We start from the raw sequence: 21,354 nt of genomic DNA, 5'->3' as shown, positions 1-21,354 counted from the left end.
AGATGGGATGGGGGACACGAGTCGGAGGAGTTTCGAGTTTCTTAAGCTCTACAGTCTGGATGCTGGTGTCTGAGCTATGTTCCTTCTCCCCCACCCTCACCTCCCTCCTCCAACACACAGGCGCAATCTTCCTAAGAATTCTGAGTCGGGAGGAAAGAGAAGAAAGCAGGTTCCAATCGTCCTTCCCCTTCCTCCGCACCCACACAGGCAAGCATCGGGTCTCCCCGCGCCCTGAGGGTCCCGGGTTAGCGCCTCTCATCCCGCGCTGGAATCGTTAGCCCATTAGGTTTGTCCGCCTCCGCACCCCGGATCCCAGATTCCTGAGGTCCGAGTGCCCGGTTCTTCATCTGTAAAACTCTTCATAAATTGTGGTGTGACTTGAATATGCCCCCAAGACACGAAAGGAGCTGAGAACAGTGCCAGGCACCTTGTCTGTGCTCTGACCGCCACCTGCGAACGTAGGTGAGTGGACGGCGCCCCCAGCCCGGCGCAGCGAGTACCTGTCTTGCGTCCGGGGCTCCCAGCATTGCGCCCCCCGCTGCTCCTCCCATCCTCTCCCGACCCAGCCACAGGTAGAGCCGAGCAAGCAGCCCCCAAGAAATCTGCGGACCTGGCCCGACCTCTGTCCTCGTGAAAGGATAGGCGACTAACATCTATCGGGGCCTATGGTGGCCGCTATGCAACCCCGAGATGGCTGTGTAGACATTCCCAGTTTTCGGATGAGGAAACTGAGGCCCCAATCCAGTGCCAGCACCCCTGTATTCAGGCGCTCTGGTTTACAAACCCGCCTTCTCCCCCCTTACAGGATTTCTTTGGGGTTTCTCTGGGGCCCAGGCGGAAAATCTGGGGACAAGGGACCAGGGAGGTTCTCGATCCTGTGACTTACGCCTGGATCGGGCGCCCCACTCCGGCGCGGGTGGGCGGGGCGCCCCGGCTGTGCTGCGAGGCTGGGCCAGGCGGCGCGGAGCGCGCGGGGGCTCCAGACCAAAGTCCGAGAGGGGCCACAGCGCGTCACAGGTGGTTGCCCCGCCCTTTGACCCTCGGGATGCTGATAAACCAGGCGGCCAATAGGCGGTCGGGCAGAGGCGCGCCCCTCCGACGGCGCGGAAGACACGGCTCTGGAGCGCGGCTCCTGGGGGGCCATGGAGAGACCCGTGAGAGTGAAGGCTTGGGTGCAGGAGAACCGCGCCTCCTTCCTGCCCCCGGTCTGCAACCAGCTCCTGTGAGTCCCACGCACGGCCCCACCCTCCTGCCCTCTGTCCTCACCCCCTTCTTCTCCATCTGCACCCCTCAACCTCCAGTTCGGAGTTCGTCAACCCAGAAGCTTGCAGAAAGGGGGATGCCATTCTCGTGGTGTTCCGGGAAGGGTGAGGACGGGCTGTTCCGGGCTTCGCCCCCTTCGTCTGTTCCTCTTTCTGGTGACTGCGTGCTGCCTTGACCTCTGAGGATGGCTGGGTGACAGAGACTAAAGAGCTGCTGATGCCAGACGGCAGCCCTGTCCCCCAGGGCTGAGAAACAGCGCTCCATCCCCCACTGACTCTCAGAAATTGGGGGGTGGGGAGGATAACCCAGAGTCAATTGTAGAACGGAGGCCTGGGGACAGCCCAATCGTACACGCACACTCTGTTCAGGAAGCTGCAGGCAGAGGGCGAAGTCAGAGGGTCAGCTCCTGTGGGAGGATCTCCATTTGGTGCTCTTCCCAGGCCCCCCTTTGCAGCTGGGCGCACACAGACCCCCCAGGCCCTCCCTGGCCACCTCTGCCCCAGCGCCCAACAGGGCTGACCGTGTCCCAGCACGGTCTTCCTCCGGCACACCTCTGAGGCCCTCCCCTGTGGACCCTTCACCTCCTTCCCCCTCATTCGCCTGGGTGGCCCTGCCTCGTGTGCTCCCCAGCTCCGGGCTCCCAGTCCTGAGTTTGCTGGGTCCGCTGAACATCTCCAGCAGGGCGGCTCCTCAAACCACACAGCTCCAATCATTAACACCTTGACAAGCCCGAGACTGCCAAGTGTTTTCACATCATCTCATTTAATTCTCCAGTAGCCCCATGAGGTGGGATTTTTTTTTTCATATCTTTATTGGAGCATAATCGCTTTACAATGTTGTGTTAGTTTCTGGTTGTACAACCACGAGCTGGTTCAGGACCTCTCCCCTCTCATCCACTGCAGGCACCAGAAGCAGCTCAAAATCATGTTCGTCGGGGGTCCCAACACCAGGAAGGACTACCACATCGAGGAGGGTGAGGAGGTAGGCTGCGGACTGTGCCCCTCCCCCGCCCCAGAACCGACCCAGCCCTGGGGGGAGGGGCCACTTCCCCTGCCAGGGTCAGAGCCTGTGGATGAGAGAGGCGGGTGGTCAGATGACTGATGGGTGAAGGGAGCACAACTGAAACCACAGGGTAAAACTGCTGCCTGGAAGTTGTGGGCATCCAGTGACACCCTTGACAGCTTCCGGGAAAGAGTCCAGCCTCTGCGGGTGTGAGAGGCTCCAGCTGTTGGGCATCAGCCCCACACACAGGGGCCGTCCATGCTCTGGGGGGGATGCCCTGGCCCCCTCGCCCCCAAACCTGAATAATGCAAGATTGGCCTCCAAAGTGAGACCCAAATGCTGAGAGGGACCTGGGCGCTCCACTCTGGTCCCAGGAGCCAAGTTCTCCCGGAAGGGCTGGGGCTGGGAGGCCCCCTCCTTATCTAGAGGGCACAAGACACATCGGCTGCTAGGAAAGATTTGATGGAGGGGTGGGCAGGTGGGAGGGGGAATTTGTACTGAATACCCTTTTGTACCTTGAATTTTGAACTGTATTTCTGTACTATCTACCCCAAAGTAAACAAACAAAAGTAAACTCAAAGAAAAAAGATGGGCCCCCTTGAGAGACACAGATGGGTTCCCAGCTATCAGAATCTCTGGTGGCAAAGGTTCAGTATAGGGGGCCTGATGCTGGGGTTCAAGGTCCGGGGTTCAGCTTGGTCACCAGCCTCCACCCCCCACCACTGGTGTCTCAGCCGCAGCCAGGGACTGGAGGGAACACAGGAGAATCACTCGCTTAGCAAGCATTTGCCGAGCACGTAAGGTGTGGGTGAGGGCAGAGAGGGGAGGACCCCGGGCCAGCCAACCCCTTGCCTCTTCCCCGTCCTAGGCCCCGCCCCTCTCCCGCCACCCACTTCTCACAACACACCTCACTGGAGGCCATTTTCCTCTGGAAAAAATCAGCAGGAAAATCAAAACTACAGAGAGAAGATGGGATTGGATTGGGAGTGGCCCCGGTGGGGGAGATGAGGCCGGTCACAGGGTCTTTCCTGCCTGCCTCAGTCAGCCTCGGGCCCCCCATCTTGTCTTCCAGAGGCTTCCACCCTGTGAGCCCAGGTCTCAGTGCCCACCTCTCCCGTCTCCCCCCTACCACCTCTGCCCCAGCCCCACCTCAAGGTCTCCCCAAGTGGATGGGTATCCACTTAGGGGCCCAAACCAAACCCTGACTCAGCTGGGTCGCTGGCGGGTGAGGAGGGCTGGCTTGAGCAGGTGTCCCCCACTCTGGAGGGACCCTCAGGTGGCTGGGAGGAATTTGGGAATTCCCATCGATCTGTGATGGCTTGGTCCTACCTGCGGCGGGGGAGAGTGCCAGCCACAGGCCCTGGCAGCCACAGGGCTGAGGGTCAGCATCCTCTCTGTCCCTGCCTGTCCTCGAATCCGAGGAGAGTCCAGGGGCCAGGCTCCTCCCTGGTGAGGGAAGGGAGTCACTGAGCCGAATTCTCTTCCCGGCTGAACTCAGGCCTCTGCAACAGCCTTTCAGGTGCCCGGGCTCTACCCACCACACACACTCCAGTTACCTGACTCCTTCCCTTGGGGCACACAGGTGCGAGGGAGCCTGGGCTGGGAGTCAGCTGGACCTGGAGTCTGCCTCTTACCAACCATGCGATTTGGCAGGGCCCATCACATCACCTCTCTGAGACTGTTTCCTTGCAGCTCACGGGGGACACCGGCCCCTGGCTGGTGGAAGGATGCAGTGTGGGTAGGGTATGTGCACAGAGCCTGGCACAGAGTTTAGGTGCTTAATACACATGGGTTCTCTGCACCCTCAGCCCCTCTCTGCCCTCGCCTGCCTGTAAGGCCTTTCCAGGCTGCGGAGGCCAGATTCGATTCAACAGCCACTTGAGCCGGTACAGTTAATCTTCTAGTTAGCCACAGGCCCCAAACATCATTTACTTCCAAACAGAGCATCAGTCCCTTTGGATTGCCCGTGGCTGTTTGGGATTTTCTGATGTTCAGGACCTGCACCTCTGGTCCAGGCTAGGCCTGTACCTCATCACAGGACAGGCCTCTAAAATTCCACTTTCTAACTTTTCTTTCTAAGTTGTTTAATGGCCACTAACACCTTGTAGCCTGCCCAGAAAGGGCTTGACTTTGGCCCAGACCATCACTCCAGCCCTGCCGCCCACTCCAGCTTTCCCTGATATTTGTGGGGCCTAAGGGGTATGGCCCCCTCCCTAGAATTCTCTAGGCCTTTCCTCCTCTCCCCATAACCATGGAAGGATACCTCCCACATATACAAACATATAGGGGCTTCCTCCCAGCTGAGGAGGGTTTGGGGGGAGTTTGCAGAATTGCGCCCTAGAAGAGCCTGATAAGTTTTTTCTTATTTGTTTTAAATAACTTGCATGAATTATTTTTAATAATAAAAGTAAATATTGTTTATTGTAGAAAACGTGCAGAATATAGGAAAGACAAACGTAAATGTCTACCTCATTCATAATCCCACCACTCAGGGATGCCATGAACACTGCCCGGATTATACATGTATGGCTACATAATTAGAAACCTGCTGGGTATAGCTCTGAATCTTGCTTTAATATGATAATTTTATTAACAGTTATTCAGAGACATCATTTTTTTTGTTTTTGTTTTTGTTTTTGTTTTGTTTTGTTTTTGCGGTACGCGGGCCTCTCACTGTTGTGGCCTCTCCCGTTGCGGAGCACAGGCTCCGGACGCACAGGCTCAGCGGCCATGGCTCATGGGCCCAGCCGCTCCGCGGCATGTGAGATCTTCCCAGACCGGGGCGCGAACCTGTGTCCCCTGCATTGGCAGGCGGACTCTCAACCACTGCGCCACCAGGGAAGCCCAAGAGACATCGTTTTTTTGTTTGTTTGTTTTTTTATTTAATTAATTAATTAGTTTATTTATTTATGGCTGTGTTGGGTCTTCGTTTCTGTGCGAGGGCTTTCTCTAGTTGTGGCAAGTGGGGGCCACTCTTCATCGCTGTGCGCGGGCCTCTCACTATCGCGGCCTCTCTTGTTGCGGAGCACAGGCTCCAGACGCGCCGGCTCAGCAATTGTGGCTCACGGGCCCAGTCGCTCCGCGGCATGTGGGATCTTCCCAGACCAGGGCTTGAACCCGTGTCCCCTGCATTGGCAGGCAGATTCTCAACCACTGCGCCACCAGGGAAGCCCGAGACATCGTTTTTAATGGCTGCATAATGTTCTATATTTTGTCTCTGTCATAAAATAGTGCCATTTCCCCTATTGCTATTATTAGCATTATTTTTGCTATTCCTTCCATCACTAATATTAATAGCTAGTAATAGCTAATATTAATAACTATGTGCTGGGTACCTTTGTGTACAGCATCCTGGGCACACTTCACAGCAACATTCTGAGTAGATACTGTCATTTTATAAATGAGGAAACGAGGCACAGAAAGGCTAACTGAATTGGCCAAAAGTACACGGTGACCTGGCCGAGCTGAGGGCCAGGTGACACTGGATGCTATGCCTTTAACTACCATGTGCTGTGATAAAACAGCCATGTACGTCGGCCATGAGGCAGGTGCATTTCTTAAGATTTTTTTTTTATGTGGATCATTTTTTTTAAGTCTTTATTGAATTAGTTACAATATTGCTTCTGTTTTTATGTTTTGATTTATTTGGCCGCAAGCACGTGGGATCTTAGCTCCCCGACCAGGGATCGAACCCCCACACTCCCTGCGTTGGAAGGCGAAGTCTTAACCACTGGACCACCAGGGAAGTTCCGAGCCAGGTGCATTTCTGATTCACTGCAGCCACTTTCCTAGAGATGGAATGACTAGGACAAGCTGTAAGGTGGCCAACTGTCCTGGTTTTCCCTGGACTTTGACGGTTTCAGCGTGGAAGGTCCTGCATCCCAAGAAACCCTTACAGGGGTGTGAGCTCTGAAGGCTCTTCCTGCCCTTTGCTACATTGCCCTTCAGAGGGGTTGTGTCAGCTTGTCCTCACGTCAGACTGTAAAGCCACATTTCTCTAGTTTCCCTGAGCTCACTTGATTTCTCTTAGTAGACTCTGGGACAAGAACCTCTATCTCCTCTAACTCCTTACACGATAGTAATAATTATTATTAATAACACCCCTTCAACTATTTGGCTGGGGCTCTTAACACCCGTGCAATGTGTGGCTGGTAAAGAGAAAATGTGTCTTCCTCCTCCTCCTCCCAGTGCCATGGGCAATCTCAGTAAGCACATTAATTAGGGACTTAGGATGGAATAAGAAAATGCAGTAGGAGCCCTGCGGCACCCGCTCCCCACCCCAGGGAGACAGCAGGAGGCGAGTGCTTCCATCCCCAGAGCCCCCAATTCATCCCAGCTTCCAGCATCAAGTCCACCATTTACATGGCCACTTATGTGTCCAGTCGACCTCCAGAGGGATTTGGACCAGCATAGCCCCATTCCAGGGCATCACTGTGGCCAGAGGAGCTAGTACTGGCTCCAGAGCTACACTCAGACTCAGGTCCAAACTGCTGCTCCAGGACTAACTGTGTGACCTTAGGCAAGTTGCTTCACTCTCTGAGCCTCAGTTTCCCTTTTTTCTTTTCTGCAGAATGGGGCTAATAATGTTTTTGGAGGTTGTCACAAAGATTTCTGATAATGTACAGGCATACCTAAGATATTGCAGGTTCGGTTCCAGACTACTGAAAGAGAGCAAATATTGCAATAAAGTGAGTCACATGGATTTTTTTGTTCCCCACTGCATGTAAAAGTTATGTTTACACTATACTGTAGTCTATTAAGTGTGCAATAGCATTATGTCTAAAAAAACAGTATACATACCTTAATTTAGAAATAATACTGTTGGGAAAATGGCACCAATAGATTTGCTCAATGCAGCGTTGCCACAAACCTTCAATTAAAAAAAAAAAAAAAAACACAGTATCTGGGAAGCGCAATAAAGCGCAGCACAATAAAACAAGGCCTGTCTGTATAGGAAAGTGCTTGCCCAGCCCCTAGGATGCAGTAAATGGGTAGTTCTCCTTACCTGGCTGATGGGTCCCTGAATTGTCCACTAAGCATCTCAGCCAGCCTCCTGCCCTCAAGCCAGACACCAACTGTTACGTCCTGGGTACTTTGGTCAGCACTTTAATGTCAAGGTATGATCCTCATGTGTCCCCAGCCCTTTTATCTGTGGCCTGTGTCGGGGGAAGCTGGGGCCTCACGCGAAAGTGACCAAGGTGCTCGTGAACTCTGAGGCCTCCAGGAAGTTCCTCAGGTTTCCTGGTCAGAACTCAGGCCAAAGACCTGGAAGAGGGACTGGGGAGGGTCCAAGCCTGTCTGCTGTCCTTTGCCACAGGTGTTTTACCAGCTGGAAGGCGACATGCTTCTCCAAGTCCTGGAGCAAGGGAAGCACCGGGATGTGGTCATCCGGCAGGGAGAGGTGAGGCTGGGCCCCAGAACAGGACCCCAGCATGGCCACTCTCCTGGCTTTTGTGGCGGTCTTGTGCTCCCAGCCTTTTCCTGCCCTCCTACCTGCCCAACCTGCCTCGGCCCCGTCCTCAGGCACTTCCTCCTCAAGGCTGTCCATCTCAGCACAGCCTGACATCCCCTCTAGTTCCCGGGTGGAGGCTTGGCAGAGAGGGGGCTGGGCCGGACTGTGGTCAGCTGGGGAGGCCTGGGACGCTGCAGCACTGAGGCCTCCACTGGGGGGCTGGCACCTTGTCCCCACCCCTGCAGATCTTCCTCCTGCCCGCTGGGGTCCCCCATTCTCCACAGAGGTTTGCCAACACAGTGGGGCTGGTGATTGAGCGGAGGCGGCTGAAAACGGAGCTAGATGCGCTCAGGTAAATGGGCCTGGTCTGGGGCTCTGGCGCAGAGATGGGGGCGAAGCAGCAGGATCCTAGATAGACCCAAGGAAGCCACTCAGCCACCACTGAGAGGGTTGGTGGCAATGGAGATCTTGCATTTGCTGGCTGATGGGGAGGGATTGGGGTAGGTGGTAGGGTAGGTCTGTTGATGCCGGGGAGGCGGGGTGTTCTCTGTGACCGCCTGGGAGCCCATCAGCCTGACACCTTCTGGCAGGGCCCAGAACATGTGGGATCTTAGTTCCCCGACCAGGGATTGAACCCACGCCCCCTGCAGTGGAAACGTGGAGTCTTAACCACTGGACCTCCAGGGAAGACCCAGAACCTGTGCTTTCTGCACTGAGGTCTGCTGGGGAAGGGCAGGGGGATGGATGCCAAAGTCAAACCCACCTGGCCCAGGGCAGCCCGGAACAGTGCTGCTTCTCCCAGCCTCCCACCCCAGAGCTGAGTCTCTGCCAGTGCACCCCTCTGCTTGTTTCTCTACCCCAGCTCATTCCACACCCAGCGCTGCCATTTGAATAACACTTACTACGTGCCGGGCACCGTTTTATGTGTCTTTATTCCTTTAACCCTCACAAGGATCCTGTCCAGTGGGTACCGTTATGTACTTTACAGATGAAGAAACTGGGCCCAGGGAAGCTGAGTTTGCTAGAAAGTGGCCGAGCTGGCATTATAGAGAAATATGAAGTTAGGGCCGGGACAGCCTAGATGGGAGTGTGAGTAAACACCAAGGAGGGGACGAATATGGGTGCAGAGATGGGTGCCCTGTTTCTATAGCAGATTTCTAGAACAGAGTTCCCATCTTGTTCCATTCAGTCACCCGATTATTATCCTCTGAAAGGAGGACTCAGCCTGTGGTTCAGGAGGACCCAGATTTTTCCAAAAGCTAAGCTATTTTTTATATTTTTTAACTAAGAAAATTAAAATTTCCCAGCAAGTTACTGAAATCAGAAAACTTTGTTATAATGGACATTTTTTAAATGTCCACATCTTGTGTTATAATGGACATTTTCAAAATTCTTCCCTTTTTTTCTAATTACCAAAGTCATACATGATCAATCTTGAAATCTGGAAAAGTACAAGAAAACAAAATGAACAAAATTAAAATGACTTGTCAGGTAAAAGGTAAATTTGATAGCATGTGAATGGTATCTCAATAAAACAAAATAAAGAGAAAACAAGCAGAAAAAAGTCACCCCGCCAATCAAAGCTATCAAAGCACTTAGACGTCCATCTCATCTTTTTTCTATGCATATCTACACCTTACAACATTGCAGTCTTATTGCAAGCGTGGGTTTGAGTTTTGCTTTTTTTTTTACATAAAAAAACTCATGAGTATCTCTCATACTATTAAATGCTTTGCAAAAGACGCCATGTTAATGACTGCATACTAATCTACTGCAGAATAGTCTGTTGTAGAAATAGCTGCCTGGCCTTAAATTCGAAAATAAATTTTTGACATGGGGCTTCATATGGGGAGTCTTCAGTGATGGAGAGGACGGCGTCTTCAGTAACACTTTTACAGCAAATTCAATAACAGATTTCATCTGGCTGCTTTTGACCTTTAATAAAAGCCAGGGGCTCAACAGTAAAATGCCACTCTGAAGGCAGTTCCTGGAAGGCATCGAGGTCCAGTTATGAGGCTTTCCAGTGGCCAGCTCCATCCCAGGATAGAACTTAGGGTGTCAGGCAGGGTGGATGCACTGTGTGTCTATAAACCATCGCCCGTAAGCAGGACCACTTCTCTTTTTCAGGAGGAGCCGAAGAGCAGAGCTGGCCTGGCGCTGGGAGCTAAGCTTGGGGATTAGGCATTCAGTCAGTAGATGTGCTGCATACACAGGGCCCTGAGGCCCAGCCCCGCTCTGCCCCACGCTCCTCAGGCCAGTGGAGCTGCACGCCAGGCCGGGCTGGGGGCCTGGGTGGGCTTCAGGGAGTCTACTAGAGGGTATGTGTACAGGCGTATGGACCTTCCTCCAGAGAAGAGGCCCAGCGCTTTGCTCCAGTTCTCAAAGCCATCCATGACCCCAGAAGAAGGACCCCATCATCTGGGGGACGCCTTCAGCACGTTGGTTCCCTAAGGTTCCGTGCGCTCTGACCTGGAGTGCCAGCACACTAGGGCCCGGATCAGGCTCAGCCTCAGCTTCCCCTTTTGGAAAAGCATTGGTCACTGATGCTGTGTCTCTAAGACTGTCTCCAGTCTGCCCTGCTTCTGCCACTTACAGGCTGTGTAATCCCTGCCAAGTTGCCCAGCTTCTCCCTGAACCTCGGAGTTCTATCTACTTTGTAGATGGTCAAGTTTGGGGAACCAGGAAGAGCTATGGGAACGGGGTCGGTAATAGCCCACCCACGTTGGGGCCACACGGGGGCTCCTGGGAGAGCCGAGTGTGGGTGAGCGTGCATTGGCCACTAGGTTGTGCTAACAGGATGAAGCAGGCCGTCAGCTCTGTAGGGCCAGCCTGGGCCCAGCCAATCACAAGCAGAGCCGGGCCTGAGGGAGGCTGCCCTGAGGACGTCCAGGTGGGGAGCTGGGTGCCCGCTTTTTGTTCTGGCAGGTACTACATAGGCGACACCACTGACGTCCTGTTTGAGAAGTGGTTCTACTGCGAGGATCTCGGCACACAGTTGGCCCCCATCATCCAGGAGTGAGCCCCCCAGCCCAGCCCCTGCCCCTCGCTCTCCTGAGGCCCCATGCTCTGGCTGGGGAGATCAGACCCAGCCCAGCAGTGCTCCTCGGCAGTACCTGCCGGCCTGGAGCCATCAAGTCCAGGATTTAGGGAGAAAGTCTGCCCCTCCCCAGGGTGGAAAGCCCCCTGGGGAGCGGAGGGAAAGGATGGCGGATATACAACAAATTGTGTGAGGGCACCATGAGTGTGTGTGGGCTCCTGCACCCCGGAGTGTATAAGTGTGTGTGTGTGTGTGTGTGTGTGTGTGTGTGTGCGCGCACGCGCGCACGTGTGTCTCACTAGCCACTACTCTTCCCCCTTTTTGCCTGCAGGTTTCTTAGCTCTGAGCAGCACAGAACAGGAAAACCCAACCCTGGTAGGGCGACTAGGAACCATCTTTCTCCCCTTCCCCCTCCCTCCCTCCCTCCCTTCCTCCTTTTCCGGAGAAGGGTGGGTCTCGGCTCTGGGTACCAGGGAGTCTCCTTCTGAGTACTCTGCCCTGTACTCAAGGCACAAGAAGATGGCACCAAATAGTACCCCCCATGGCTGCTTGGTCCTTGAGCTGGAGCCAGAGCCCATTCCAGCGATTGGGAGCTGGGACCCCTGGGAACTGGGCCCTCTGGGGCGGGGCCGGTGGGGCCAGAGGATGCTGACCACAGCTGTGCTGTGGGTGCAGACCAGCTGCTCAAGGAACCGCCATTCCCCCTGAGCACACGGTCCGTCATGGAGCCCATGTCGCTGGAGGCCTGGCTGGATGGCCACCGCAAGGAGCTGCATGCTGGCATACCCCTCAGCCTGTTTGGGGACACCTATGAGACCCAGGTAACACAGCCCTGGGCCACCCAGGGCATCTGCCCAGCAGCCCTGGGAGATGGGAACTAATTACACATGGACACACATACACACACACACACACACACACACACACACACTCACATGCCAGTCTTGGAGGTTGTGGACACAAGCATAGGTCTTCTTGTTTCCTCCCTGACTCTGAGAATGATGGCTTTGCTGTGAGTGGAAGCCCATGGAGGCTATGTGGTCCCCAGCAGCAATCTTTCTTCGCCTTCAGAGTAGGGGGTTGCTGCATCCACTGAGAGATTCCTGGGGGTCTGGGGTCATCTCCCTGCCAGGATTTCCTGGGCCTTTGGCCAATCATAGCCTTGGCAGCCAGAAGGGAAAGAGATATTTGAGGGTGAGGGTTGGGTGGAGAGTTGCACAGAGAGAGACCCAAACAAGGCTCGCCTCCTTCCATTCAACATTTATTGAGTGCCAATTATGTTTCAGGCTTTAGTAGGAAAATAAGATAGAGTCACTGTCTCAGAGAGTGTATGGTCTAGTAAATGGAGAAGTTAATCAACAGTTGCCACGATCATGTGATACATTCTTTGGTAGAGAAGCTACAGGAAGCCATAGGAGGATAAAGGAAGAACCAGGCTGTGAGGGAAGTCAGGGACGACTTCCTGGAGGAGGTGATATATAAGCTGAGTTTTAAAGCTATTGTAGGAGTTTGCAAAAGGAAGAAAGGGAGATGGAGAGCCCATTCCAGGTGAAGGAGAAGCCTGAGCAAAGGCATGGAGGCTTGAGACAGGCTGACATTGCAAACAGCTGAGGCTGGGGAGCCAGGACAGGGGAGCGGGGGCAGGAGATACAATTGGTAGCCGGCCGAGGTAGCAGGCAGTGCCCACGTGCTACTGGTTCTCCTGGGCTGGGCAAGGTGCAAGGACGGATCCTGGAAACGAGAGCTTCACCCAAGTGCTGAAGTGGGGAGGAGGGGGCTGACCAGGCTACAGTGGTGTTTCAGAAAGATCACTGTAGCCTGAGTGAGGACTGGATCAGGAGGGCAAGTGTGGCGGCGAGGAGACCTGCCAGGAGGCTCACGTTCACTTGTGCTTTACCGTTTGCCACTGGTATATCCCTTGAAGTTTGACTTAGAAACCCCCGTGGAGGGGTGATCACTGGATGCAGACCTGCCCTAAAAGGCCCAGCCAGCCGAGCCCTGAGCTTACACAGGGCTGTGAGAGCCGGCACGCCCCATCACGCCCCTCCCACCCCATTCTTTCACACCCCTCCTTCTCCCTGCTTCAGTTCACTCCAGCCAATATCTACTGAGTCCCACTCTGGGCCGGTGGGAGCGTGGCCTGCACAGCAGCTGTGGGCTTCCCGGCTGACGCAGGTCAGAGCTGCTCGGCCTCCCTCTCGCTCTCATTCATCCCCTCCCATCCCCCTCCTCCTCCTTAGGCCAGACTCCTAACCTCTCACGAGGAAGGGAGGTAGGCATCCTCTGGGGAGTTCATGTGTGTGTGCTGTGTGCGTCTGCACTGTGCCATGTACACACACGTGCCTAGTGTGCCTCTGGTAGGCGTGCCTCCACATGGGTCAGCAGTAGTTGTGCCGTGCATCCGAGGGGCCAGATATGTAGGTGGGTGTGGAGGGCAGGCACGTGTGGTCCCCAACAGCAGGTGGCCAGGGGGCCCTGTGGCCTGGGCAGCCTTCCTCTCCAAGGCCAGCTCTCTGCTCCGCACCTGGAAATGAGGCTGTGTTGCGGGCCCCATCCCTGCCCCACGCAGGCCTGGTGTCTCGGGGCAAGGCCCAAGGCCATCTCCCACGTGGGGCAGGATGCGCCCGAAAGCTCTGTGTCACTTGCCCTCAGGTGATGGTCCATGGACAAGGCAGCAGCGAAGGCCCGAGACAGGACGTGGACGTGTGGCTGTGGCAGTTGGCAAGTGGGCCCGGGGGCAGGGCGGGGGTGGGGGCACAGCCTCCTGCCTGCCCGTGAGGACCAGGCTGCTCCTGGGGTGCCCACAGCCCAGACCGGCTCCCGGGCTTCCTTGCCAAGGCTGACTCAGGGACGCTCGGACAGGCGCCGCGGCCTGACAGCCTCCATTTGCTTCTCCTACTCCTCTTTCCTAGGAGGGCTCCTCAGTGGTGACAATGGAAGGACAGTGCCTGAGCCTGACCCCCGATGACAGCCTCCTGGTGCCAGCTGGGACCGCGTGAGTGCCCGGGGAGGATTTACCCCCAACTGTGGGACTGCCCACCTTTCCCTGGGATCCCAGCCTTGTCTGAGCCCCGCCCACCTGCATCGCCACAGGTATAGCTGGGAACGAGGGCAAGGCTCCACGGCCCTGTCTGTGACTCAGGACCCTGCCCGCAAGAAGCCCCTGGGGTGACTGATCCTCATGCTGCGGGCCCAGAGCAGCCACAGGGTGCCCCCGAGCGCCACCCCTGCCAAGTAACTCTCCCAGCCCCACCGCTTTTACATGCACTGCTGCCGAGTGACTCAGCGTCTCCCGGGCCGGGTCCTGGACATCACTGTCATCCATCCTCCTCCTGTCCTCTCCAGGATGCCAGGTTCCCGGAGGCCGTAGCTCCCCTTCACCCCTAACAGCCTCCAGCCCACTGCCCTACAGGGCTCTGCCGGGTGGACTGCTCCCTGAGGCCAGGGTCCTCTCCAACCCTCTGTCCACAGGCTCAGCGCAGCACTTGCCTGCTGCCAAGAAGGTCCTCAGTAAAGGCTTCCTGACAGACGGGCACCTACAGGTCTGCACACACGCAGCCTGTGATCTTTGGCAGACACCTGGTGCTCCCATGATTGTGTGTGTGTGTGCAGCGGGGAGGGAGATCTGGAGCACTGGGTGACCATGGGCCTTGTGGAGGGTCTGTGATCGGGTCCCCCTGCTTGTAGAGAAGCCCTCATGCTGTGTGTGTGGCCCCTCCATGCGAGCTCCTATGCCTGTCCTGGGGCACAGCTGATGTTGTCCCTCGGCCTCTTTCTCTTTCTCACTTACTCTTTTTACATATAACTTTAAAATATAGCATCTGTTGAGGTTTCTCTCCCCAGTAACTGAAGTGACTTGTGCTCATTGTAGAAAACGTAGAAATACTAAAAACAAAATCCCTGCAGCTGGAGTTAACCACAGTGAATACACAAAGATTGTGATGAGCCTTCAGAGGGGCGTAAAGCTGTTCAGGAGCTTGGCAGCAGCGGGGAGGGCTGTCTGGCCTCCTCCCCCTTCTCCCCCCTGCTATGTACAGGCCCCCGTGGGGTCCAGGAGTGCCAGGAGCCCCGGACGCAGCAGTGGGTAGAGACGAATCATGCAACCTGCAGAGGGAGATCCGGGCTCGGTTTCATGGGGCTTCAATGAGAAGTTGGTGAGGGGTCGCACGTGGGGGGAACTGAAGCTGGATCTGGATGAAACAGGTCCCTGGGTAGAGTCAGCGCTTCCTCCAGAAAACCTGGGTCTGAACCCTGCCTCCCCCGCCCCAGCCTGCCGGCTCATTGCTTCGATCCCCTCCACTGACAACGGCAAAGGAGACCCCGACTTTGCTGAAAGGACTTCCGGCCCTGAGGGATGTCGGGACCTTCACCCACCTACCTCTCTAGAGGATTTCCTCTCCTACAAGCAATGAAGAAACACCACCAGCCGCCCCCTAACCTTCCACCACTTCCGGGCAGTGAGGGCAGAGGCTGGGCGTGTGCTCGGGCTGCAGTGATGTGTTTCTCTGTACAGGAGCTGAGAACAGGACACATGAATGTCCCAGGGAGCCCCCCTGGGCAGGGTGCACATGGCCACGAGAAGGGCCCCCTAGTGCCAAGGGTGGGCCTAATCCAAGACAGAAAATCACGAAAATTAGATCTCCTGTTTTTCTGAACACCGACTCTGTGCCAGGGAATTTGCTAGACGTTTTCACATACATGACCTCACTTGATCCTTACAACTCTCCAAGAAGGTGGTAGCACCCCATTTTACAGATGAGGCTCAAGAGAGATTTGGAAAGTAGGCAGCTCTGTTTCCAACCCAGGCTTGTCTGTGCTCAAAGCTCAGTCTGGTGGTCCCACCACCCTGCACCCTGTGGTTATGGCCTATCTGCCCTCAGCCTTGGCCAGTGGGAGCCCAGGGCAGCGGAAAGGCCTGGAGGATCTGTGGGAGAGGGGCCAATGGCCACTGCATCTGAAACCCAGAGACTCAGAGTTGGCAGCACGCAGCACCCTGCTGACCACAGCCATTTGGCATGGGGGCAAGGGGGCGAGGTGTGTCAGATCCTGGAGCCTGGAACCACAGCCTCTCCTGGTGCTGTCCCAGGTTACCAGGAGCCCCGGGCCCTCATCTCTGCCCGCAGGCCTGGCGCCATGGGCCCATGAGAATACCACGCAGAGGGGAGCAGGACTGGTACCTTATCTGAAGCCAGCCACAGCCTCCCACTCCCCTCTCGGCAGTGAGTACTGGGTGATGGCCGGCTAAGTGGGGTGGACAGTGGCAGGGAAACTCAAGGACTCTCAAGATTGTTCTGCTTGTGGGAGAAGCCCCCATGTCCCCAGGCCATGGCAGTAGAAACTTGGCAGGGGAGCCCTCTGCCTGTGGGATGTACTTCATCACAGATGTGGACTTGGGACCATCACAGACTTTGGAAGCGTCAGGAATCTGGGAATAACGACAGCAGGCTGGCGGATTACAGCAGGCTGTTCTCACCAGGCTGTGAGCACGAAGGTCAAGGTGTTGACTGGACTCCCGCCTCCCTCTCCCAGGACGATGTCTTGTTGGCTCCACAGTCCCTGCTGCCAGAGCTGGTGGGGGCAGGGAGGCAGCCACCCAGTCTGTATCTATGATGGGGTGGGAGGGGTCCAGGGTGGTCTGCATGAACTGGAGGGCTCTGAGTTCCCAGGACAAGCTCCTGCCTTCAGGCAAGCCAATGTCTGACCACTCAGGGCTGTAAACACTCTCCCCAACCTCACCCCAGCTGGGACTTCCTCCCACTTCAGGGTTTCTCTGGGCCTCCACTCACCCTGATGAGCCCTGCATCCTCCTCTGCCAGGGGCAATGCAGATTCCAACCGAGACCGAGCTTAGCGACCTCACAGGCAGGCCACTCGGTACCCCGGAGAGGCGGGGAGGGAGGGAGGGCAGGCTGCAGGGTTCCCTTTTGCCTGCAAATAGGAACACAGGGTTTCTCAGTGGCTGCGAGGATGCTGATGAAAACCCCAGGATACTGAGTCATCGTGGTGGCCAGCTGATAGCGAGCACTAATCCTTGAACACTCTCGTGCAGGGGTAGGACGACCGTAGAAACGTCTCTCAGATCCACGGCGCAAGCAGCCCCTGGAATTTCATAACCTGAGCTCTCCCTCTCCCCTTCCCTCTCTCTCTCCCTCCTCACGCCCTCCCTTCCTCCCTCCCTCTCCCTCCTCCTCCTCGCCCTCTGCCTTCACCACTGCCTTGGGGTCACCTGGAGAGGCCTCGGCTCCCTGCCACCCGGCCTCCTCCCCGATAGTGTCTGCCCTCCTGGCGCCATACCTGAGTGTGGAATTTGTCCTGGGCCTGGTGGGGAACAGCCTGGCTTTCTTCATCTGCTGCTTCCACGCGCGGCCCTGGACGTCCAGCTGGTCAGCCCGGTGGTGGCCGACTTTCTCCTGATCATCAACCGGCCTCTTTGCGTGGACTACTACTTCCTCCCCGAGACCTGGCGCTTCGGGGCCACTGCCTGCAAAGTCAAGCTCTTCATGATCGCCACCAACCGCCCAGCGAGCACGGTCTCCCTCGCGGCCGTCTCACTCGACCGCTCCCTGAAGGTGGTGCGGCCTCAGCATGTGCTGAGCAGGGCCTCCGTGTGGGCAGCCGCCCGGGGGGCCGGGGGACTCTGGGGGGGGGCATCCTGATCCTCAACGGGCACCTGTTCCTGACCACCGATTCCAGCCACTCCTGCCTCAGTTACCAGCTGGGCGCGAGCCCCTCGGCCTCACTCCACTGGCACCAGGCCCTGTTCCTGCTGGAATTCTTCCTGCCGCTTCCTCTTTGCCATCGTGAACATCATGCTCACCAGCCTGCGCCGAGGCCTGGACGTGCAGGCGGGCCCGCGGGGGGCCGTGTGCATGCTGGCCGCGGTCGTGGCCATCTACGCGGTCTGCTTCTTGTGCAGTATCATCTTCGGCAAAGCTTCCATCGTGGCCTTCCGCCTGCATGCCTGCCGCGCCCTGGACATCTGCTCGCAGCTCTTCCATGGCTCCCTGGCCTTCACCTACCCCAACAGTGCCCTGGACCCCATGCTCTACTGCTTTTCCAACCCCAACTTCCTCTGCCAGGGCTGGGCCCTGCTGGGCTTCACCCAGGGCTGTCAGGCCTCCGCCAGCGACGAGAGCACCTACCAGCCCTCTGCCTGGTGCCGGGTGCCCTCTGGGAATGTGGTGGCCGCAGAGAGGCTGTAGGCAGAGGTGTCGCAGGAGATCTCAGAGGAGGGCCGACCAGGAAGGCCCTCCCAGGACGGGGGCCCTGCTGCGGTACCACAGGAGGGAGGACTGCCAGGCTCTGGGCTGGAGGGACAGGGTCAGTCCCTGGACTGTTGCCAGCACAGGGTCCCTCAACCAACTGGACAAGGGACATCTGCAGGAGCCAGGTGGGTGGCAGGGAGAGAAAAGTGTCTTGGCTTGGAGTCGTGTGTCCCAGATGATGTCCCCAAAGCACAGAGCATGATGGCAGGTGGAGACAGGCAGGGGCTCCGGGACTCCAGCTCAGGCAGAGGGCCACACAGCTGCCCTGGCCCGGGCCAGAGCTGGAGGACTGTGAGAGCAGAAGTCTTGCTTTAGAAATTAGACAGCTGCATTTTCTGTGATCTCCAGTTTGTCTTTTTCAATACTAATAAACTTCCTTTTGAAAATGCAAGGCTGCCTCAGCTGTTCTAAGGAAAACCAATAAGTTATCTTTGGGTCCATCTGGCTCTGGCATCAGGAGGGTTCAAAGTGAGTTCCCCAAGATGAAGGGACACTCTGGGGACAGAGTGGGGAAGCTGTCCTTCCACATTGATCCTAGAGCCCTGGTGTGCCCTTAAAGTCAGAACGCTTCCCTGGGAGAGGTCCTCAGGCTCATGGGATGGGCTGCCCACCTGGATCCCTGGGAGGCCCCTGACTTGCTCTCCTGCGGGACCACGTGAGGATCTTCAGCCTGGGAAGTTACCACCTCCATCCAGTTCAGGCTCCTGGCTCAGCTTGGACCCCCTCCCCTGGCTTTCCTCAGCCCCAAGTACCCTTCTATGGCCCTGGAAACTGTGGTGGCTGCTACCCCACCAGGACAGGATGCTGGATGGGGGCAGGGGTCTCCAGGTCACCAGAGCAAGCTCACTGCCCTCCCCCAGGCCCAAAGCCATCTTGCCCATCTCTCCCCGTTCTGTTCTGTTCAATACGACTGTGTCAGTGTCTGAGACTACCTGGGCTAACACATCTGTTGACCTGGGGCCCCCAGGCACAAGGCGTGCACTGGGCATGGATCAGGGGTTTCTTTGGCGGGGAGAGTGGTTGGCCCTGTTGTCCACAGCCGAAGTCATTGGGGGTGCGTGGCCTTCAAGGCTTCCGAAGGGCTACACAGAAGCCACTAAAGCCCCAAATATGCACCTCCTGAACGCCATGTGTCCCCAGCCCTAGCCATCTCAGGAGAATGAACATCTGCCCCCAGTAGACATACGTCCTCCCTGCTGCGGGGGACAGAAGGGCCTGGGACTGGTTCCCTACTCATCACCCAGCCACTGGCCTCTAGGCCTCAGATACAGGGTCTGACGATGGGGGCCAAAGCCCCTCTCCCCAACTGTTTGAATCCTCTTAGTCCAACCCTCTGATATTGTGGACAGGGATGCCCTCCCTCTGTTAAAAGTGCTCAGGAGTGGTGGCCAAGGCCCAGGAGGGTCACCCACGTCCCAGGAGGGAGGCCGGTGGATGCCATGTGGATGCTGAGGTGGGAGACAGAACGTGTCAGGCAGACGGAGGTGGCCCGGGGGACAGGTTGGATGAGTATTAAAACCTGGTGTGTCTCCAGCCACCTTCCCTTTTCTGAAAACTCACCAGCCGCTGTCAGAAACCCACAGAAATACTGAGAACCCAAACCAAGTGATGGAAATGGGTGTGCCGCCCAGGCCCCTCCAAGGGGGCTCCCCGGGTGTCTCTGCCCCACACGGCCCCCTGCTCCAGTCCTCCACTCTGCTGCTGCCTTCTCGCTGGTAGAGCCCCTCCTAGGAACTCCCCGCCTCGCCGCCCCCTGCTGCCACAGAGAGGAGCGGGCCAAGCCTGCGCCAGCCCGACCTGAGATGTGTCATTTCTAAGTCAGACATTCTTACGAGAGGTCCAAGCGCTCCTGGAGGCGGGGGTTTGAGCCCTTTCTCGTGGAGCACCCCCCTCAAGGGGCACTAACGTGTGTGGCGAATGAACACCAGGCACCTTCCCTCTGATACCATCTCTCCCCACGTTTGTACCTGCCTGGCTTCAGAGCAGCTCTAGGGGCAAATGGGGCTCCACGTGCCATTTCCTTGGTCCTCCCTTCCCTGGGCCCTTCCCCTCAACACCGCCCCCCTTTTCCCCACCCTCTCAGGAGCCGGGCTCACTCTCCTGACCTGATGTGAGGGAAAGGACCAGGTGGTCCCCGTGGCCTGTGTGCACTGCTGTGTCTCCCCCTCGAGAAGTCCCAGGTAGAGGCTGGTCACAGGGTTTGGGCCCACACTCCTAACCTTCCCCGGGATCCTTCTTGCCCCTCAGCTTAAGTTGAGGACTGCTTTCCCCACTGACAAGGCACTCCCTAAAGGGGGTCTGGGTGTCCCCTCATGGGAGAGAAGCAGGGCTTCAGGCTGCCTCCACACTCTCCGTGCATGGAAGGACCCCCTGGTCCTAACCTTGGTCCCAACCCACTGTGCCCCTCCCAGGACTTGTTCTCCATGTGTGAAATGGGAACAGTAACCCTGGCCCTTGCTCAACTCCAGGGGTTAGAGATGGAAATAACTGATACGCCAGAGCACTGAGTGAGGAAGGTAGTTATTACGGGGAGTGGGGAGGGGACAAGGGGTGAGAGAGGATGGGGGGAGGGGAGGGGAGAGGGCAAACTGTGTTGCAGTGCAGCGTTTTCTACTGGTGGGTGGGTACTGGCTGTGGTGGTACAAGGTGCGTGGGAGGTGGTACAAGGCTGAGCAGAGACCCTACTTCCTGCATTTGGCTTCTACATAGCATTCTGGTCCCTGGGACAGGCGGCACTATTCGGTGAACAGGTTGGGCAGCATCTCTCTCCCCTTCCTAATGGGACCCGCTGTCCCCTTGAGGGGTGAAAAAACGGCTTCCACGACTTGACCCTGGGGACTCGTGTGCAGGGGGTAGGCAGGCATGGCTGGGCTGACAGGCCTGAAGCCACCAATCATCCAGCATTTGCTGGGCACACACCACAGCCCAGACCCTAAGCCACAAAGTCAGACGAGAGGTCTCTGACCTTGAGCCCCGTCAGGCCAAGCCTGGGAGAGACAGACCTGCCAACGGATCAAGTGCAACCCAAGCCAGTGGGATTGCGAGGTGGCAACGCACCGATGACAGCACAAGAGCACAGGGGGTGGAGTGGGGGTGACAGGGGGCGATGCATGTGAGCTGAGTCTTGGCGGATGAGGAATGTAGCAAAGGGAACGGCGTCCCTGGCACAGGGAAGGGCATGAACAAGGGCACAGAGCCGTGAGAAGACTCGGTGTGCAAGGAAGGGTGAGGAGATCACTGGGGCAAGGGAGGAGGAGGCCTAGGGACAGAGTTAGGAGACAGGTGGGAAAGACAGGCTGGGCCCTGCAATCTCAGGAGCCTGGGAGGGTCCTGCAG

General features: G+C 56.8%; 2 protein-coding genes across 6 annotated transcripts; both read left to right on the top strand.

Moving 5' to 3' along the window:
* Window positions 1-1,082: 1,082 nt before the first annotated feature.
* On the top strand, window positions 1,083-16,836 carry HAAO (3-hydroxyanthranilate 3,4-dioxygenase). 5 transcript variants are annotated; one of them, XM_082642828.1, is made up of 11 exons: window positions 1,133-1,222; window positions 1,945-2,049; window positions 2,166-2,244; window positions 7,583-7,666; window positions 7,963-8,069; window positions 10,643-10,732; window positions 11,086-11,129; window positions 11,430-11,575; window positions 13,407-13,475; window positions 13,667-13,749; window positions 13,848-16,836. In XM_082642828.1, the coding sequence occupies exons 2-11, from the start codon at window positions 2,045-2,047 to the stop codon at window positions 13,924-13,926; spliced, it is 786 nt and encodes a 261-aa protein (XP_082498954.1). In that variant the 5' UTR covers window positions 1,133-1,222; window positions 1,945-2,044; the 3' UTR covers window positions 13,927-16,836. The 5 variants fall into 5 exon arrangements, with proteins under 5 accessions (XP_082498950.1, XP_082498951.1, XP_082498954.1 ...); XM_082642826.1 differs by having other exon boundaries at window positions 1,135-1,222; window positions 1,894-2,049; XM_082642827.1 differs by having other exon boundaries at window positions 1,141-1,222; window positions 1,942-2,049.
* OXER1 (oxoeicosanoid receptor 1) lies at window positions 16,576-18,400 on the top strand (the record flags this gene model as incomplete). The annotated part of the gene is given in 5 exon segments (XM_082642991.1): window positions 16,576-16,627; window positions 16,833-17,128; window positions 17,134-17,394; window positions 17,397-17,539; window positions 17,541-18,400. Coding segments are annotated over 5 exon segments (1,167 nt in total). The 3' UTR covers window positions 17,956-18,400.
* Between the last annotated feature and the right edge of the window lie 2,954 nt (window positions 18,401-21,354).

The sequence above is a fragment of the Mesoplodon mirus genome (genome assembly GCF_964341445.2).
Source record: "Mesoplodon mirus genome assembly, chromosome: 14".
Lineage (NCBI taxonomy): Eukaryota > Metazoa > Chordata > Mammalia > Artiodactyla > Ziphiidae > Mesoplodon > Mesoplodon mirus.
This window is presented reverse-complemented; position numbering and strand designations above follow the sequence as displayed.